Consider the following 20,624-nt stretch of genomic DNA (forward strand, 5'->3'; position numbering starts at 1 on the left):
GCCATTATGGCTCTGTATTCTTCTCCCTCTGCCAGAACTGTGGGTTCTAACATTACAGCAGGGTGGTTTGCACTTAAAAATGGTACACGACAAGGATGTCCCCTTTCTCCTCTGTTGTATATCTTGTCTATTGAGCCTTTGGCTATTAATATTAGGAATAATGTATTGATAAAAGGTGTCCAAATCAATTTGATGAATGTTAAAATATCCCTTTATGCGGACGAGGCGCTACTTACGCTATCATATACAGAGTCTTAATGTTAGAGATTGATAGATACTCTACTATCTCAAATTTCAAGTTAAATATAAATAAATCTACAGTAATGTTCTTGAACTTGAATAATGAGATAGTAAATAGTTTAGCCCTAATTTATAAATTTATATGGACTGACTCAGAAATAAACTATCTGGGACTAGTTATAACTGCTAAAGTGTCAGAAATAATGGAGAGGAATATTTTGACTCTTATGAGAAATATGAACCTTAAACTTAGAAAATGGAGAAACCTAGAAACTTCCTGGCAAGGCAAAATTAACATTATTAATTCGTATATTTTGCCTAAATGGCTATATTTGTTCTCCATGATTCCACTTAAGGTTTCCAGACCCTGGTTGGCAATGATCCAAACAAGCTTCAATAATTTTATCTGGAATAACAAAAAACCTAGAATTGCCCAAAAGATCTTAACCCAAAAATTGACAAAAGGAGGTTTACATTTTCCTAGTATTGTCTATAGTTATCACGCTAGTATTATTAGGCATATATATCTTCTTCAGGACCCTGAACAGGTCTCTGAACCATGGTACATTATAGAGTCTGAAGTGGCTCATATAGACAAATTACAATATTTGATATGGACAGTCACAAGTAATAATCTAATAAACTTGCCTATAAACAACTCAGCGATATTATCCCAAATCTTAGAAGAGTGGATACAAATTAAGAAAAAATTAGGTCTAACTACTTATACAAGACTTTTCGTTAAAGAATTGGGTCAATGCTGATAAATTAAGGATTGCAGAAATTATGCAGGGAGACAATATTCTACCTTTCCAGAACATTATCGACACTCTGCATATCCCACGTAGAGAAATTTTTACCTTTCTATGTATAAAAAATTTTATTCACAAAAATGTGATTAAATCATCTTCCATTTTTGTTAAAAAGTTAGAAGTCATATTTAACGCCCAATCTATTTAAAAGATTATGTCTGTTGCTGCATCAATGTTGGAAGCTCTTAAAGAGTCTCCCCACAGTCTGATTAAAACGTGGGGACAAGAATTGGAGCTTCAAATTTCTTTGGACGATTGGAACGCCTCTTTGAGCCTGGTGAATAAATATATTCACTGTTTGAACTTGTCTGAATGCCACTTTAAAGTCCTTTATAGATGGTACTATACTCTTGCTAGATTGGCTAGAATGCTTCATACTTCTGACCAAACTTGTTGGAGATGTGGTACCTACCCAGGTACTTATATACACATTTGGTGGGCCTGCCCAGCTGTTAAATATCTATGGTCTTGGGCCTTTAATATTTTTACATCTGTGACTACTAATAGAATTATGGAGAATGCTGCTTCTGCTCTATTACATCTTAATTTGTCATTTGAATAAAAAAAAAAAGATATCTGTTTCGCTATTCATGGTTTAGTTGCTGTTAAAATTACTATAGCGAGACATTGGAAATCATCTAAGCCGTTTGACAAACGACTATTGATTGATCAGGTCTTGTTCCAAATATCAATGGAACATGAGATGATCAATAATGTGATTTCCAAGAAAAAACAATGGTATGGTGAATGGTTAGATAAATATAAGATATTATTTGGATAATCTTCTCCTAATAGTCTTTTCTTAAAAGTTATTACTCGATATTTACTAGCTAATATACGTGAGGAGGTAATAATTGATAAAGATAACTCAGAGATGACATAATACACTTAACCGAGTATCGAAATTAATTGATCTTGTGCTCTAGATTTGGTGTGGGGTTTTTCCTTTTTTTTTTTTATTTATTATTATGTTTGCATGTCTTAGTATATACTGATCTATACTTGATTATAAGACAAATTTGATGAAGTATAATGCAACTGAATCTCTAACAAGAACAAGTTATGTTATTTTTTCATTTGTCTGCTAAACAAATTGTATGACGTGTGGGACCAGTATATTGTTGAAGATGTAGAGAAAATCTCTTTAATAAAAATCTATTTAAAAAAAAAAATGAAAATAGTTGCAAAAACAGGCCTAATTTTCCCTAGGGTTTTGCAACAATGATAACCATTGTAAATCGTTAAAAGCAATGTTATTAACATCAATTGTATGTTGACAAATTACATAATTATTAGTCACCTGGTCCTTGGTAAGCTTGAGGATGTCCAAATGCAGAGGAAGAGTCACCCCAATTATTTGATGAAGAGTTTTTCTGGTTCATACCCCAAGGGTCACTTGCACTTTCTGTTGCTGCAGGCTTGGTAGCATTCCAGCTAGACCATGGATCATTTTTTGCCTGATTCAAACAAAAAATGGTTTAGAGTTTTTTTTTTGTTTTTTTTAATAAATTTATTCTATAAAATTGGATTAACTATCATTCAAAGGTTACAATCAATGTTAGATACCCTTATAGACTGAAAAAGTCCAACAATAACTGACAATATTCTCTTATGTTAGGTAAAAAATGTAAATTTTTCCACATTCACTTGTTTTCGGCCTAGTATAAAGTGAAAGCGATTTTTTTTTTTTTTTTTTTTAACTAATTACAGGAGAAAACATAACTTATGTAAGCCTCTAATCCATTGTAAGGAATGGTGGCAAACTTACACCCCTTTAGTAATATTGGTGCGTTCTCGAGTATGCAAGATCACTGTATACACAAGTTGAACTGAAAGATAGGTGAGCATTTTAATACCGTATATACTCTAGTATAAGCAGAGTTTTTCAGCACATTTTTTGTGCTGAAAAACCCCAACTCGGCTTATACTCGAGTCAATTGTCTGTATTATGGCAATTTACATTGCCATATTACAGACTGGGGACTGTGGGGGCTGCAGAGCGTTTACTTACCTCTCCTGCAGCTCCTGTCAGCTCCCTTCTCCTCTGTGCCGGTCCGTTCAGCACCTCTGTAAGCTCTTAGTGTAAGTCTCGCGAGAGCCGCGGGGTCATAGTGCGGCCGCGAGACTTACAGTGTGAGCTGGCAGAGGGAGCTGCACGGACCGGTGAGGAGGAGTAATACACACACACTGCACTCAAATACACACACGCTGCACTCATACACACACACTGCACTCATACACACACACTGCACTCATACACATACACATTCATTATTCATTCATTCATTATATACACACACTGTAAATAAATATTCAATTAATATAATTTTTATAGGATTTAATTTTATTTAGAAATTTACCAGTAGCTGCTGCATTTCCCACCCTAGTCTTATACTCGAGTCAATAAGTTTTCCCATTTTTTGGGGGTAAAATTAGGGGCCTCGGCTTATATTCGGGTCGGCTTATACTCGAGTATACACGGTAGATACATCCTGACATTTCCTTTTAGGTAAGATTGTGTACACAAGATAATTGTGATACTGAGACTTGCATGCTAAGCCAAAACCATTACCATACCTCCCGACGCTGGTGAGGCGCTTCTGAAGAGTTGCAGAAGCCTAGTGCCAATCTAGCCACCATTCATTGACTGACTGGGTCACCTGAATGCTCTCAACCAATCACTGACATGAAAATGTGTACATAATTGACATTGGCCAGCCTGAAACACTCCAATGATGCTACTGGAGGACAACAAAGGGGTTCAATTCCAAATGTGCAACTTTTCATACGGTGCACATACAGACTCTAGGCACCGCAACCAATTCAACTCACTGAAGTGGTTGTTGTGCTTGTAGTAACTCTGTAATGCAGCTATTATTATTGCCATGTAGATAGCGCCAACAGGTTCTGTAGCGCTTTACAGTACTATGAGAGGGGCAGTGGCGTACACCTGACCCATGGGGCCTCGGTGCCAAATTGTATCCGTGCCCCCCTCCCCCCCCAAGGGAGTCCGGCGCTGGAGAAAGGTAAGTGCTTAAGACACACACACACTCTCACGAACAGACGCATACACACTAGCTAACAGACACACACATTTACTGATAGACACACACTCAGTGACAGACATACATACACACACTAACACACACTCTCACTCTAACACACACACACACACACTAATCACACACACACACACACTAACACACACACACACACACTAACACACACACACTAACACTCACACTAACACTCACACTCACATTAACACTCACACTAACACACACATTTTTTTTTTAATTTAATACTCCCAGCCTCCCTACCTTTTGGAGAGCTGAGGGGATTCCCTGGGGTCCAGTGGTATCACAGGAGGGAGCTGAACAGGAAGCACTCAAGGGAGAATGCTCCCTCTCGCGCCCGCCAGCCTGCCAGCCGGGTGACACCAGGGCCAGCCTCCTTAATGCGTGATGTCACATATACAGTGTAAGATGAGTCAGAGTTATGCTTAGAGCTCCTGAAAGCACAACAATCTAGCTGGACTGTATGACAGAGGACTCAGGGACTATGGAAATGAGAAGATAAAACAAAGATTGAATCGAGAACACATGAGGCACATGAGATAAGGATAATGGGGACAGATACTAGGAAAGATAAAATTTGATAAAAAATATAAGTAATGACTGTCAGGATCGGGACAGGGATCCAACACGCAGCGTACAAACAGTAGCCAGATACGTATACCGGACCTTAGAATGGCCGGACTAACGTAAGTAGTACTGAGAGAATAGTCAAAGACAAGCCGAGGTCGAGGGTAACAGAAGGCAGGAGAGCGAGAGACAAGCCGAATCAAGGATACAGAAGAAAGCAGAGTAGAATAAGCAAGCCGTGTCAAAACCAAAGGGAATAAGCAGAACACAAGCACTGAGTGACTAGAACAAGCTAGAACCACAACAGGGCAATGAGCTGACGAGAGAAGCTCCGTTAAATACCCTGTTCCGAAAAGTAACCACGCCTCTGAGGCGTCCTGATTGGTACTGCAGCATTTGACTGACAGGTCGTTCCGGTAGTCTCCTGACGACTTCCGGACGTGAAGCTGTAAAAGGCCGTCACTCCCTCGCGGCCGGCTTTGCACGACCGGATAGACCGCGAGGAAGGAAGCCATCAGACCGTCCGGATGAAGGAACCGCCAAGTCTCTACCTCTTTCGGAGGTAGAGACCACAGGTACCCTGACAGTACCCCCCTCTCAGATACGCCCACCGGGCGGAAGACACCAGGGCGAGAAGGGAAGCGAGAATGGAACGCCCTGCGGAGACGGGGAGCATGCACCTCCTCCTGAGGTACCCAACTTCTCTCCTCAGGACCATAACCCTTCCAATCGACCAGATACTGCAGTCTCCCTCGGGAGACTCGAGAGTCAACGATGGAATTGACCTCATACTCCTCCTGACCCTCCACTTGCACATAGCGAGGAGGGGCGATTGCGGAGGAGAACCTGTTACATATTAGTGGTTTTAGCAAGGAAACATGAAATGAATTCGGAATGCGCAAGGCATTAGGCAACGCTAAACGATACGCAACTGGGTTAATTTGAGACAGTACCCTGTAAGGTCCAATATATCGAGGAGCAAACTTCATGGACGGCACCTTTAACCGAATGTTTCTAGTACTTAACCAAACTCTATCGCCTGGAACAAACACCGGTGCTGCCCTTCTACGTTTGTCAGCGTGTTTTTTTAACCAGCGTAGAATTGTGCAGAAGGATTTGTCGAGTCTGATCCCACAACTTCCTTAAATTGGCAACATGAATATCCACCGACGGTACCCCTTGAGAAGAAGACTCCGAAGGAAGGATGGAAGGATGGAAGCCATAATTCAAGAAAAAAGGGCTAGACTGCGTAGAATCACAAATGAGATTGTTATGTGCAAACTCCGCCCAAGGAATCAAACCGACCCAATCGTCCTGGTGTTCAGAAACGAAACAACGTAAATATTGTTCAACTTTTTGGTTAGTACGTTCAGCAGCTCCATTGGACTGAGGATGATAGGCAGAGGAGAAATTCAATTTGATGCCTAGTTGGGAGCAGAAAGATTTCCAAAAACGGGAAACAAATTGAGAGCCTCTGTCAGAGACAATTTGGGAAGGTATCCCATGCAAACGGAAAATCTCCCTAGCGAATATCTCCGCTAATTCAGGCGAAGATGGGAGTTTAGGTAAGGGAATGAAGTGAGCCATCTTAGTAAATCTGTCCACCACAGTGAGGATAACAGTCTGCTTTTTAGAGATAGGCAAATCAACAATGAAGTCCATGGCCAAACAGGACCATGGCTTTTCAGGGACCTCTAAAGGATGCAGAAATCCGCATGGAAGCGAATGAGGTTGCTTAGTCTTGGTACAAACCTCACAAGCCCCTATGAATTCTTTAATATCCTTACGTAAGTCAGGCCACCAAAAATCTTTAGAGACCAGAGCATATGTTTTGCGGATGCCCGGATGCCCCGCCACTTTGCTGTTATGGAGACAGCGTAGCACCTCCAGTTGGAGAGTGGCAGGAACGAAGTGTCGATCCCCAGGAGTCTGTTTGGGTGCCAAATGCTGAGATTTCATGATCTCGGAAAGCAATGGAGAGTGAATCCTAAGATTCGTGTTTGCGATGATATTTCCCTTGGGAACTATGGAGGACAGGACTGGTTCAGTTATAGTGGATGGTTCATATTGACGAGACAAAGCATCGGCTTTAGAGTTCTTAGAACCGGGTCTATAAGTAAGTACATAATTAAAGTGAGTGAGGAACAAGGACCAGCGAGCCTGTCTGGCGGATAAGCGCTTAGCCTCCCCAATATAAGACAAGTTCTTATGATCCGTTAATATAGTAACAGGGTGTAATGTCCCTTCGAGTAAATGTCTCCACTCCTTTAAAGCCTTAATGACCGCTAACAGTTCCCTCTCCCCGATGTCATATCTGCTCTCAGACCCAGATAATTTCTTAGAGAAGAAACCACAAGGGTGTAACGGTTTATCCACCCCTAACCTTTGAGATAGAACAGCCCCAACTCCTGTCTCAGAGGCATCGACCTCGAGCAAGAAAGGCAGAGTCGTATCAGGATGAACTAGAATGGGAGCCGAGGCAAAAAGTTCCTTGAGAGTTTTGAAAGCAACAAGAGCCTCCTTAGACCAGACCTTAGTATCAGCCCCTTGTTTGGTCATATTGGTAATAGGCGAAATGATAGAGGAGTATCCCTTAATGAAGCGCCTATAGTAGTTGGAAAAACCAATAAACCTCTGGATAGCCTTGAGTCCTTTGGGCAAAGGCCAGTCTAAAATAGATTGGAGTTTTCCAGGGTCCATTTTAAAACCTTCCCCAGAAATCACGTACCCAAGAAAGTCTGTCTGAGACTGATCAAAACTGCATTTCTCCAATTTGCAGTATAGACCATGTTGCAGAAGTTTGTGTAATACCTTTCTGACCTGTTTATGGTGAGTCTCAATCTCCTTAGAGTGTATTAGTATGTCGTCCAGGTAAACAATAACACAATCATGTTGAAACTCCCTAAGTACCTCATTAATCAAATCTTGAAATACTGCAGGAGCATTGCAAAGTCCAAATGGCATAACCGTGTATTCGTAGTGGCCATACCGGGTATTGAATGCCGTCATCCACTCGTGACCATGCTGGATTCTCACCAAATTGTATGCCCCTCTAAGATCTAACTTGGTGAAGATCTTGGAGCCCTTAAGACGATCAAATAATTCAGTAATCAGTGGGATAGGATAGGCATTTCTGACAGTTATTTTATTCAAGCCTCGGTAATCGATACAAGGTCTCAGCGTACCATCCTTTTTCTTAATAAAAAAGAACCCAGCCCCGGCCGGAGAAGAAGACCTCCTAATGAATCCTTTTTCTAAATTCTCCCGAATATACTCCTCCAGAACCGAGTTTTCCTGAACAGACAAAGGATATACATGGCCCCTCGGAGGCATCGTCCCTGGTAAAAGCTTAATCTTACAATCAAATGACCTGTGTGGCGGCAAAGAATCGGCATTCTTCTTGTCAAATACTGCTGTTATGGGCAAATGCAAATATTACAAGTTTTAGAATGGAATGTTGTATTTCTTAAACTGTGTACTTTGTCTTTAAGAGATATTGCAAATTGACAAGGTGTTAGAAATGGAACATATTGTTTTTCATAGATGTTTCTTTAAGCAATAATCTCAGTGCATAATATGTTTGCGCCATTTTGTCCCAGACGAATTACAATAACAATAATGCATAAACAAGATTCAAGGCTATGCTACGACTCTTTCAGTATACAATATACTGTGGTAACCCCAAGTTAATGGAACTTCCCCAAACCCGGGAATCTCCCGCGACTGTGCACTTACGTCTTAGTATAAACAACAGATAAGCTATTCAGACTTTAAGATGCCATCTTGAACTAAGTCAGGAAAATTTCCATGACGTATGCACCCTTTAGTTATGGCCTTGTATCTTTGCCAAATTAAGGGAGGTCCTAAATTGATTTAAAGTAGACAAGTTACTTTTTCATATATGAACTATGGTGACTCTAAAATGACGACACTTAAGGTATAAATAGGTGTACTTTTAAAATGTTAAGAAACAGAGGAGAGACTTGGAGACAGACGCTGCTCCATCTTAAAATGACTGAGAGGCTGACATGATGACATGTTCAGGAGGGTATGTTAACCTATTAATGATATTTGCAAGCATTTAATTTCATCTTATAAACTCTGCTATAATGGATTTGATATGTCTATATTTATATTTTTATATAATAAATATCTAAAAGACAAAATCTATGGCTTCCAAGACAATCCTTATTTTATATTGTATTCTCAATTATTTATATATGTTAAATAGAGGATCTCTTACTAACTATATAACATTATGGCTAAGATATCTGTATGGTTAGCCCTGCTAAGTTCTATGCTTTAAGACATTATAGTGGTAAATAAGGGAACCGCCTTTAAGTCTAGGTAAAGGTCTGGTATTTGTCTTTCTGTGGACTGAGTAGGATTCTCCGGTATGTTAATATTAGCTAAGGGAGAAACCTTGCTTAAACACCTCTCCTGGCAGCCCTGGCCCCACGAGAGTATCTCCCCTAACTCCCAATCAATAATAGGGTTATGTTTCTTCAACCATGAGTACCATAGAACTATGGGAACGGAAGGGGACGAAATGAGCATAAGAGATAAATTCTCAACGTGTAGGATACCAACATTTAACTCAATGGGTATGGTCTCACGAAAGATAACAGGGTCTAGTAGTGGTCTACCATCTATGGCCTCAACGGCCAAGGGTGTCTCCCTTAGCTGGGTTGGGATGTTGTTTTTACTCGCAAAGGCCTGGTCGATAAAATTCTCTGCAGCACCGGAATCTATCAATGCCATAGCCCTTACTACTTCCCTCTCCCAAGTCAAGGAAACTGGTAGCAGAAGCCTGTGATCTTTATAATTAGGAGTAGAGGACAAAATCGAAACACCCAAGGCCTGTCCTCTAGAAAGACTTAGGTGCGAGCGTTTCCCGGACGGTTAGAACAGTTCGAGAGACATTCCAACATCTAAAAATATTTCTGTATTTATTAAAGCCTCTGCTTGTCTGCTTCCTCTTTATGCCCTCATTACCTCATTCTATGAAATCAATAGAGGACAAATACTCAGAGTATTGTCAGAGATCCTGAATGTTGACATAAAACTGTATGCTAAACTCGGTTCACTTTTTTTTATAAAATTATGAACAGATCCCCTAAAGGCCTATGTCTGGGTCTGCTGGACTTTTTTTTTTATTCTTCACTCTATCCAAAAGGGGCTCTGGTTCTAGACTATTAAGTGTCTCTACGCCCTTTACTCTGTTCTTACAGCCATGGATAATATCAACAGCACTCAATTTTCCCTATCCCAAACAACTTTTTGAGGTTCACTCTCCTCTCCACAGACTCTCACAGGACACCTTCTGTTAATCCTGCACCAGAGTTAATGCATAAGATGAACAGTCTTCACTTTTTGTAATACTTCTCCATCTTTAGTTCAGTTTGACAGCTAAAAATATGTTCATCTGCGCTTCCAGGAGCTCCCAAACTCACCAGTATGCAATTTGCAATAATGACTTGGCCTAACAATACAAGGGCCTTGTTTTACCAGACCTTCATGAATGTACAAAGCCACTCACCTCCATTATTATGTTCAATATGTTATTGAACATAACACAACACAATTCTGATCTGAGCAATAAGAAGAAAGCCTGGGTGTACCTCTTTACCCCTCCCTTTGATCTACTCTGTCTTAGAAACCTGCAGGTGCCACACTTTTTTTTATTCATACTCAATTTTACTCATGGGAAAGCACTACCCCTTTATTTTAAATACTCAACTGCTCTACAAGTATTTTAATTTGTAAAAATCATAATTACTGGATAAACTTACGGTAATCTTTTCAGTCTCTTTAACCCCTCTTTTTGTCTTACCCCACTGTAAGCCTACTTAACTCCTCTCACAGAGATACTCAAACTTAATTTTTCTCAGGTGATTTGCTCAGTATAACAGGCTACTCTTTGTTTAACCACAATACATGTAGGTTACTATGAAAGGAATACCTGAATATGGATGTGATTGGACAACACTTTAGTGTAAATGCCCAAGCCAGAATGACTTGCTGCACATGTGTGTTTTTACACGGACCTTTAATGAGCATCTCACTTAAGCTCTTTTATAATGTTTGCAGGGGTGAGTTCATGAAGAATAACCATTTCCTAAAAAGAGACTGTTCCTTTGTAATACATGTATAATGGACATTTTAGCAGGTAAATCACTTACTCTATCCATGCTATCCTCTGATCAACTACTTAATCTCACACCTAATTTGGAGTCTTCTCCAATGAATCATCATGCATACCTATGTTATAGTCTTTGTATATGCAGTACATTACTTCCAAAAATATTTAAGTCATGCCTCTAAAGTCAACAAGCTTAGTTCGTAAAAAACACTTGAGTTTACATATGATCTATAAGTTACCAAAGCTTTGTCTTGCTTTAAGATTTCTTGTAGAGAAAAAATACTATTTGCTCTATTAGACTTTCTTATCTTTTAAGAAAATGTGCTATAGTTCTAGTAGTTTTAATAGGAACCTTACGCCACCACACCAGAAGAGTGAACAGAGTTTGTAAACCTAGGGTTCTGACTCCAGCATGCAGGTATAAAAGGGAGGACATGCTTGTTCAACCAAGCTACCATATTCTCCATTACCTGGATTGCAGGAGAAGAAGGAGGTGACTGGATGTCACTTTCCTCTGTACCAGTAACCGTCACAGGAACAAAATGATCCATCTTTAAATAGATAATGTGAAATCACAAAGAGTGGCAAATAGGAGGAAATATCCATTAAAAAGGAACATTAAATACACATTTAAGTTCATTCTGGTGTTGGAGTGCTTTCCCAGACTGTATTATACTGCACAGTTCAGTATATTAAATAGTGTAAGAGAATACCAAATGGGGCAGAGGTCAGTCGTTGAAGAAAATAAAGATTCATTTACCGGTATTTTATTTTTTTACAGGAAAAAAAATGCAAGGCACAAACAAGACTGATAAGATCATTTTTACAGAAGATGTAAGTACCAGATGCTACTAAATTATGATTTATTTATTTTTAATAATTATATTTTAATAATCTCTACACACACAAATGTTTAAATCTCAGTTGCTTAATTCGGACTAGATTCAATATTAGCCATATCTGGACTTTCCATGGGAAAAAAACTATTTTAAAATTAGGATAGCAATGCATCATTTTTATTGCAAAATTTCTAAAGGCAACTACACTGGCAGCTGTAACTCATTTTATAAAAGGCCATATTGAAAGGGGAATTTACTTTAAATAAAATATTTTGTAAATTCATATTAAAAAAAATAATATTTAATAATGTTTTTCTCATATTAATCATATGGACTTATTTTTCTCTTAGATTGGATTCATTAGATTAATGTAAAAGTGGGATTCACTGCAAAGTATCTGTCTCAGTTATCAAAAACATATACCGGTCGGTATATGGCAAGTTTGATTAAAAACTTAAACTGGAAAAACTTAACAAATTTGACTTTAGATTGTTGCATTGTAGCAAAACCTGTTTAATACATAAAAGGCTGCATATATAATCTATTATATTCTACCCAAGTGTTGAATAAAAATTTGTATTAGAGTGATCTATAGTCTGGCAGTCATAGCATAACCCTGAAACTGACATCTGACTCAAAAAGCATCAATTTAACAGTGATAAAACAAACATAAAGCAAAACCCTCACCATTTCATTAGCTGAAAAGCATTTTATTTACTTCATAAACGCAAAAGAATAACAATTGCCATCAGTGTCATGGATTATTTGTACAATTCTGTGCCCACATCCTCTACTTATGACATCAGAAAAGAGGTAGTAACTAGGTTTCAGTGGTTAGGAAATTGCAGGATGTTTCAGAAATCTGCATTTTCAATGTAATAATTTGTTTAGCTTAAAGGACCACTATAGTGCCAGGAAAACACTCGTTTTCATGGCACTATAGTCCTCTGAGGGTGCCCCCACCCTCAGGGACCCCCTCCCGCCGGGCTCTGGGGAGAGGAAAGGGGTTAAAACGTACCTTTCTCCAGCGCCGGGCGGGGAGCTCTTCTCCTCCTCTCCTCCTCCTCTCCTCCCATTCGGCTGAATGCGCACGCACGGCAAGAGCTGCGCGCGCATTCAGCCCGTCTCATAGGAAAGCATTATCAATGCTTTCCTATGGACGCTTGCGTGCTCTCAGTGATTTTCACAGTGAGAATCACGCAAGCACCTCTAGCGGCTGTCAATGAGACAGCCATTAGAGGCTTTGAGGGCTGGATTAACCCATTTATAAACATAGCAGTTTTCTGGGTGCCTAGAGTGGTCCTTTAAAATATAATAAGAATAAAAATAAATAAAATAAAAATATCTAAAACATGCTCTCATGTCAGGGCCTGTGAAGTTCTAACTTGCAATGTAAAGAATGTAATTTCATAAGTAACACCATTAAACAAAAAAAAAAAAGAATACTATATAAGAATGAAATTAGTGATTTGTGTGAAATTCCCATTCTCCATGAATTAGAATTTATCCCTGATGAGTAGCAAGTTACTCCTGATTATTGGGACATGGACCCTCCATGAACCAGATCAAATCTACTGCAGTGACTTTGTTACTTTGAAGCATTGGTAAAAGCATGATCATTATGTATTAAAAATCATGTTTGTGTACAAGAGTCTGTGACCGTGCTAGTGCATATCTGTGAGTGTCTATTTTGGCCCCTTGAAATGTACCATCATGTGAGGAATAACAGCTGTAAGTCTCTCATTTAAGCTGACTACATAGACACTTACTTCATTGCTGATTGCGGCTATAGTAATACAATAAAAGCATGTTAAAACATGTGAAACCTTAGCTTGAACCTAAGGAGTGGGGAGCATTTTACAGAGGTACTTTAGTCCAAGAACCTCTTCAAAGAAATGCGGATAACTAAAAAGCTAGCAATACAGACACAATCTAAGTTTGTTGTAAGAGACCTGGTCGTGTCTGTCCATAAAAAATAAATAAATTATACATTAAAAAAAGTGGAGTCTGGGCCTGACACCCAGCTGCATGGACGCATTCTAACGAGGCTCCTGCAAACCGGGTTATTCAGGGCTAAAAATAACCAGACTGAAAAAAATTAAAAGCAAACTCAACACCGCTCGACCATTCGGAGATGTCACAGAGACAATACACAAAAGCTGCAAAGGCAGATCGAGCTTCCTTCTTCCTGGCTAATTCGGCGACACCACACACGCGAGAAGGCCGCAGCCCGCTCGAAGATGGCGGCGCCACTCGCTCTGATGAGGACCCCCCTCTATCCCTGATGTCCTCAGATGCAGGACCGGAGGACAGCCCGCTAACAACTCAGCAACTGAAAAGAATGTTGTCCGAACTCACTGACACCATACAAAGAAACATGGCGACGCAGATACAAACCCTCACGGCAGATCTCAGAAAGGAGATAATTGAGGTAGGCCAGCGTACTGCCCACATGGAGAAAAAGATGAATGATTTTCCCGAGGCACATAACGGTCTCGCAGACAAGCTACAAGAATTGGACACCATCCTCCACGACCATGCGGTCAAAATGGCCGACATGGAGGAAAGGTCGAGACGCAACAATTAGCGAATACGCGGTATCCCAGAATCAGTGTTTAACCCAGCACTCTATACCTACCTGCTAGACCTATTCCAGGCGCTGACACCAAAGACCCATCCAGACTAGCTCATCATCGACCGAGCACACCGGCTGAGAAGACCGAAACACCTCCCCAGCTCCACCGCAAGGGATGTGATAGTCCGAGTCCACTTCTACCATGCTAAAGAGAGGCGGGTCCGAGCATTCCGCACACCAGGCATGCCAGATCCTTACCAGGACTTAAAAATCTCCACGGACCTGTCGGCTGCAACCCTACAATTCCGCTGACCCCCCTCACGGCAACGCTACGCGCAAAAGGGATTGTATACCGCTGGGGATACCCTGCAAAATTGCTCATTCAGTATCAAGACTCGCTACACACTGTTGACTCTCTGCCAGCTGGCAAAGAGACATTTAAGACGTGGGGACTACCAGTTGCCTTGTTAAGTGACCACAATCAGGCAAAGATACCTCGGATGTCCCCGGAGTGGACCCCTGCCTGACGACAGAAAGTTTGCGAGGCCTGCCTCTTCTCCCAATAGGAGAGTTGTCAAGTATACCAAACTTCAACAGCTGCATATAGAGCAGTAATTATTATATATGTATTGTTGGTTAAGAAATGTTATAATATGTTATGTTTCACGTTGCAATCCAGATATGGGACGGCTGCGGTTCCTAGGGAGCCTCTCCATCCTAATATAATTACTAGAGGGTAATACGCACCTGTATTAAAAAGTAGTTTATAGTTACAGCTATAAACTCTACATAAGATGCACATAGCCCTAAAGGCCACACGTGAGCCACTCCGAACAACAGGCTCACTTCATGTAACCCCCCAATTGCAGCCAAGATCAACTTGGCACGCTCCAGCTCTCTCGGGTAGAGCTTAATAGGGGTTTCTACCCCCAACCAAACCCCCAGTTTACTCCCTCCTTAGTTCCCTCTTTCCCCTACCTAGCCAGGTCCACCCCAGCAGACCTTAGCTTAAAATGGGACGCTGTATCCCGCAGAGGCCGTACAGAACGGCCCAACACATGTAATCAGATGGAACTATACCTTTTATGTGGATATAGTTACAGAACTGGCACAATGGTTATCTTCAATCTTACTCCAAGATCTCCTTCACTCACCATGCGCCATAGCGAAACTTGTCCCCAGCTATCATTGTGAAGGGGCTGAATACCCCAGGGAAAAGGAGTTTATTGTTTGATAAAAACCAAAATAGATATCGCATGTATTCAATAAACCCACTTTAAGAGAGGCTATACCCCTAAGATATTTAATAAACATTACCCTATACAGTACCATGCGCTATCGGAAGCCAAAACCAAGGGTGTGTCCATCCTAATAGACAAAGACATTGCATTCACAACACAGAGGCAACTTATAGACCCCCAGGGTAGATTCATAATCCTGCAGTGCCTCATTAATGCAGCCCAATAAACTCTGGTAACGGCATACTTCCCCAATGAGAATTCCAACCAAAACCTCCAGTCCCTGCTAACAAAAATTGATCGATATCGCCAAGGTAATCTATTGCTATGTGGCGACTTTAACTTCACCCAATCACCCCTGGACAGATCGACTCAGAGGGGCAATAGTACTCGCTTGTCACAGGGCAAGACCCACAAGAATATCACCAAGACACTTTCACTGCATGACCTTTATGATGTTTGGAGAACCCTTAGCACTGAAACAATGGATTATACCTTTTACTCGAGAGTACACAACTCGTATTCTCGGATAGATGTTTTTTTTGTCGATAGAGTGACCCTACCCCTTATCTCTGAATGTAGGATTGGTGAGATTACTTGGTCGGACCACAGCCCGGTCACTGGTATTCCAGTTCAAAGGGAAGGGTACTTGGAGGTTAAACGACTCCCTATTGAATGACGAGAAATTCACCACTAGGGAGAGCTCATAAGCGACTTTAAATTAAACACTATCCAAGAGACCACAGCATCCACTGTTTGGTCCGCACATAAGGTGGTGCTTAGGGGTCTATTTATTAAACAAGCATCACATATTAAAAAAATCCAAGATTCGGCATCGTTGGAATGCCACACAATGATAGCTCAACTTTCTGCATTAAATAAGACTCATGCCCACAATAGACACAGGGACGAAACTCGCCCTACAATACGACAAACTAAGAGAATTGACAGCGGACAAAACTAGGATGCTACTACATAAACTACAAGCTACCGCCTACCATCGAAGCGGTAAAGCCACTAAGTTGTTAGCAGCGAGATTGCGCAACTAATGCAATGTACAAAAAATAGCTCACCTTATAAATGATAGGGGTCAGAAAATACTAAATCCCAATGACATATCTCAAACCTTTGCGAGATTCTACGCCAAACTTTACAACCTGCACCTCAGGACAGGTACACATAACCCGACTGAAGATAGCATCTCCGATTACCTAAACCAGATACATTTGCCGCAAATCACACACGAACAAGCTACAGAACTCCAACAACCCATAACTGTGGCGAAACCGACCTCGCCACGTGTCCTTGGAGAGGACTGCTTACCAGCCTCTTGACCTGTGATTATGGTCCCTGGGAGATTTGGGCATGTTGTATTGTATTATGCTGCTACTGGCCCTTTAAGAACCATCTGGGGACATACTGTGGAGTTACTGGGTGGCCAACATTTCATGTATCAGAGGCACATGGTGAGAACAATGGATGAAGCACATGGTGAGAACAATGGGTGGCGGCCATTTTAACTCACAGACACTGTTTGGACTTTTCTACACGGTGCCATCTCGCCGGTATTTGGTGCACAAAGACATCGTGCAGTAGTTTTAAACTATACAACAGGGGACACATTATACAGTAATATTTTTTATATAATCTGTATATGTTCTGCGGAATCTGCATTAAACTGTTTCTTCCAAACTACTGAACGGATCTGGGTGAATTTTGGATATGTGGTTCACCCAGATCCCCCGGTTCTGGGGATATACTTATGGGGTTATTGCACGTTTTGGGGTCCCTGTGATATGTTTTATAAAACTGTATTCCTCTGCCTGTGATAATGAGATTACCCATTGTGTTCAGTAATCATATCACAGGCAGAGGGAGGATTTTGTGTGGGAGTGTCTGTGTGTATTGTACGGATTGATTGGTTGTTCTGTAAAGCCCTGTGGGCTGTACTATGTTTGTGGATTGGGAATAAAAGAGGCTGTATGTGCCAGTACAGTCAGATTCTGCTTGACCCCCAAAACGAAGTGTTGTCTCGTTATTGGGGGAATTGGATTGTATGCTGACTGCCAGGAGTGTAAATCTTTCGTATGATTTTTCCTGTTCGTCTGTTTTCAGGATTCGTGTAGTTTGCAGTTCGGGAGATTGGTGCTTACAGTAGCTGCCTGTGCATCTGGAAAGGGGAATATCGCCTAAACAGTTTTTAACCTCTGGTGAGCAAAACGGTCCGTTACAATAACTTTGACCGAAGTCATGGCAACCATCAAACCCCTGCCTCTAGCAAAATCCCCAGGAGCTGATGGCTTCACCAACACATACTATAGGAAATTTGCAGACACATTGGCACCTCACCTATTGAGAGTTTACCAACAGACCACCACAACAGGCTCCCTCCCTCCAGAGATGCTTATGGCCACCATTATCACAATCCCAAAACCCGGTAAACCCGCAGATGACTGTAAAAACTATCGCCCGATCTCCCTCCTCAATACGGACGCCAAACTGTACGCTAAAATCATGGCAAACAGACTGAGCGGAATGTTGCCAGAGCTGATTTGTGATGATGAAACAGGGTTCGTCAGGGGGAGACAGGGCTCCGACAATACTTACAAATGCATACCTTGGAGCAGCTCCGGAGACCTAGCCGAGGGGGTCTACTTCTAGCCTTAGATGCGGAAAAGGCGTTTGACCGCCTCGGCTGGGCCTTCTTGAGAAAAGTCCTAGTAAAATACGGATTCCCCCACCAGACCATCACCAACATTTTTGCACTGTACTCGGCCCCCAAAGCTAGAGTTCTACAAGCCGGGTTCCTTTCGGACCCTTTCGAATTATCTAACGGGACCAGACAGGGATGCCCCACTGTTATATGTGTTAGCTCTGGAGCCACTTCTGGCCTCAATTAGATCCCACCCCAATATTACTGGTACCAAAGTCGGACCTAGAGAAGTTAAAATTAGTGCTTTCGCAGATGACATCGTCCTTTACATGACCAGACCAACTAAATCTCTGCCTCACATCATGTCTCTCATTCAAGACTATGGAGCACAGTCCTACTATTCTCTCAATACCTCCAAAACCCAAGCACTTAGCATAGGTGTACCGGATAGCGAACTGATAGGCCTAAGAGGGTTGTACCCCTTCGATTGGAGGAAACATGACATTACATATCTTGGACTACTATTTACTAAGAAACAAACAGAGCTATACACAGGCAACCATATGGAGAGAATGTACCCTACAACTTAAAAGATGGTCACCTCTTTATCTAACGTGAACTGAAAGGAGAGTGGCAGTGAAAATGTCTATCCTACCCAAGCTGCAATATATTTTTAGAACTCTCCCGATACCCATCCCAAACTCCTTCTTCCAACTAGTACAAAAAGATGCAGACAACTTTATTTGGGCTGGGTCTAGACCGAGAGTAGCCAGGAAACTTTTACAAGCTCCTAAAAAGATAGGCGGACTGGGACTACCAGATATGAAAGCCTATTACCACGCTTCCATTCTGTCCTCAATACTTCCCCACCATACAGATAAGATACCCCCCAGTGGGTAAATATAGAAAGGAACCTGCTGAGGCCCTTCACGTTGCCTACCATTATGTGGCTACCAAAAGAACATCGCCCGAGTTTGCCACATCCATCCGACCTAATCGCCCTGAGGCTACAAATGTGGGATAGACATAGATCAACGCTTAGCTCCCACACTAAGCTTTCACCAGCAATGCCAGTGGCGGCCCTGCCGTATTGCATTCCTACTTTCCATGCCAATCCATGGCTGGATAAAAAGCTAACACACCTTTATCATATCCTCCAACATGGGGAATTAACGGAATTCTCCACACTGAGAGATACACATAAACTCCCTCTGACCTCACAATTCTCATACATGCAACTGAGATCGTTCCTCCACAGGTCAGCTAGTGCAGGAGGGAAACCGCAACCCGATAAGAGACAACCCACGATGTGGGAGCAAGTATGCATAAATGGGTCATTGCCACCCTCATGTAAACCTCCATGTGTTACCGACTCATAGCCAACTATCTGCCATTCCCTTCTACCAACATAGCACAACAATGGAATGTAGACCTGGGAGAGTCTCTCCCCTAAACAATGGAATACCCTATTCCAAGACATTAATCAGCTGCTCACATCCACTTCTCTGGTTGAGCAACAGAGAAAGAGTGTTTATAGATGGTACATGGTACCCACACGTCTCCATAAATTTTACCCGAATAGCTCCCCCACCTGCTGGAGATGCGAAATATTAAGAGGAGATGTCCTCCATATTTGGTGGAACTGCCCAGTTCTTAAACCATTGTGGTCGGAGGTCCATTCATTCCTGCAAGGCTTGACTGGCATCTCCGTACAATTTACGCCCCAAATATATATAACACTACTCCTCCCAAGCGAAACCCCTAGAGCTAAGAAGAAACTCATGCATCATGTCCTCCTCTCAGCTCACAGAGAGATTGCAAGAACTTGGAAAACTAAAGTATGCCCGCCCTTCTCGAAACTACTATCCGCTCTAATTGAGCAAAGAGCATTTGAGGGAGCATACACAAAACTGTGGCCCCCATCTCATACCACCGCAAAGGCGTGGGAGATTTGGGACACATGGAGATCGGGTCAATTGGGTTGAGTCAGCATAACAATAAAGAACCAAATCAGGAACCCTGTTAGAATTGTAGATCTTGAGATTATGGGCGGGTCGAACCGACCTCGAACCCAGGAGTGAAACAATGCACATCGTATATCCAATATGCAATCTGTAATGTCTATCCGATCTGTACTGTGTGAACACACTATTAGATGCATACAAAAATCTTTCTGCTACCCTTCCCCAAGTGGAGTCTCATAAGACCCCTTGAAACAGGAGAAGCCTGTCAAGTAGCCACTCTTCTTTCTCCACCCCATGAACTCACCTGGGGCTATTTATTTTTATCATTATTTTTTAATTTATATTTATTTTTTAATAGACTCCACTGGCTCAGCATATATAGCTTATTTAACATTGATTATCAGTGCCAAATAGGATATCAGTGCATCAATAATAGAGTTAATTGTACTGTCACTGTTTCATCGAGTGACCCCTAACCACCTAACCCCTGGTCTCACTAGTTCTTATTAAAAAGGGT

The 20,624-nt window shown here is 41.5% G+C and overlaps 1 protein-coding gene across 2 annotated transcripts in view; it reads right to left on the minus strand.

Annotated features, from left to right (window-relative positions):
- Positions 1–20,624, minus strand: part of SNX9 (sorting nexin 9) — a 456,733-nt gene that overhangs the window by 258,066 nt on the left and 178,043 nt on the right. Inside the window, exons 5-6 of one of the 2 annotated variants that reach the window (XM_063443407.1) lie at positions 11,309–11,389; positions 2,353–2,509 (exon numbers count right to left, since the gene is read on the minus strand). In XM_063443407.1, coding sequence (XP_063299477.1) covers positions 2,353–2,509; positions 11,309–11,389 — 238 coding nt within the window. The remainder of the gene's footprint in view (positions 1–2,352; positions 2,510–11,308; positions 11,390–20,624) is intronic. The other variant, XM_063443408.1, reaches the window with a different exon arrangement.

The sequence above is a fragment of the Pelobates fuscus genome, chromosome 2, assembly GCF_036172605.1.
Source record: "Pelobates fuscus isolate aPelFus1 chromosome 2, aPelFus1.pri, whole genome shotgun sequence".
Classification (NCBI taxonomy): Eukaryota; Metazoa; Chordata; class Amphibia; order Anura; family Pelobatidae; genus Pelobates; species Pelobates fuscus.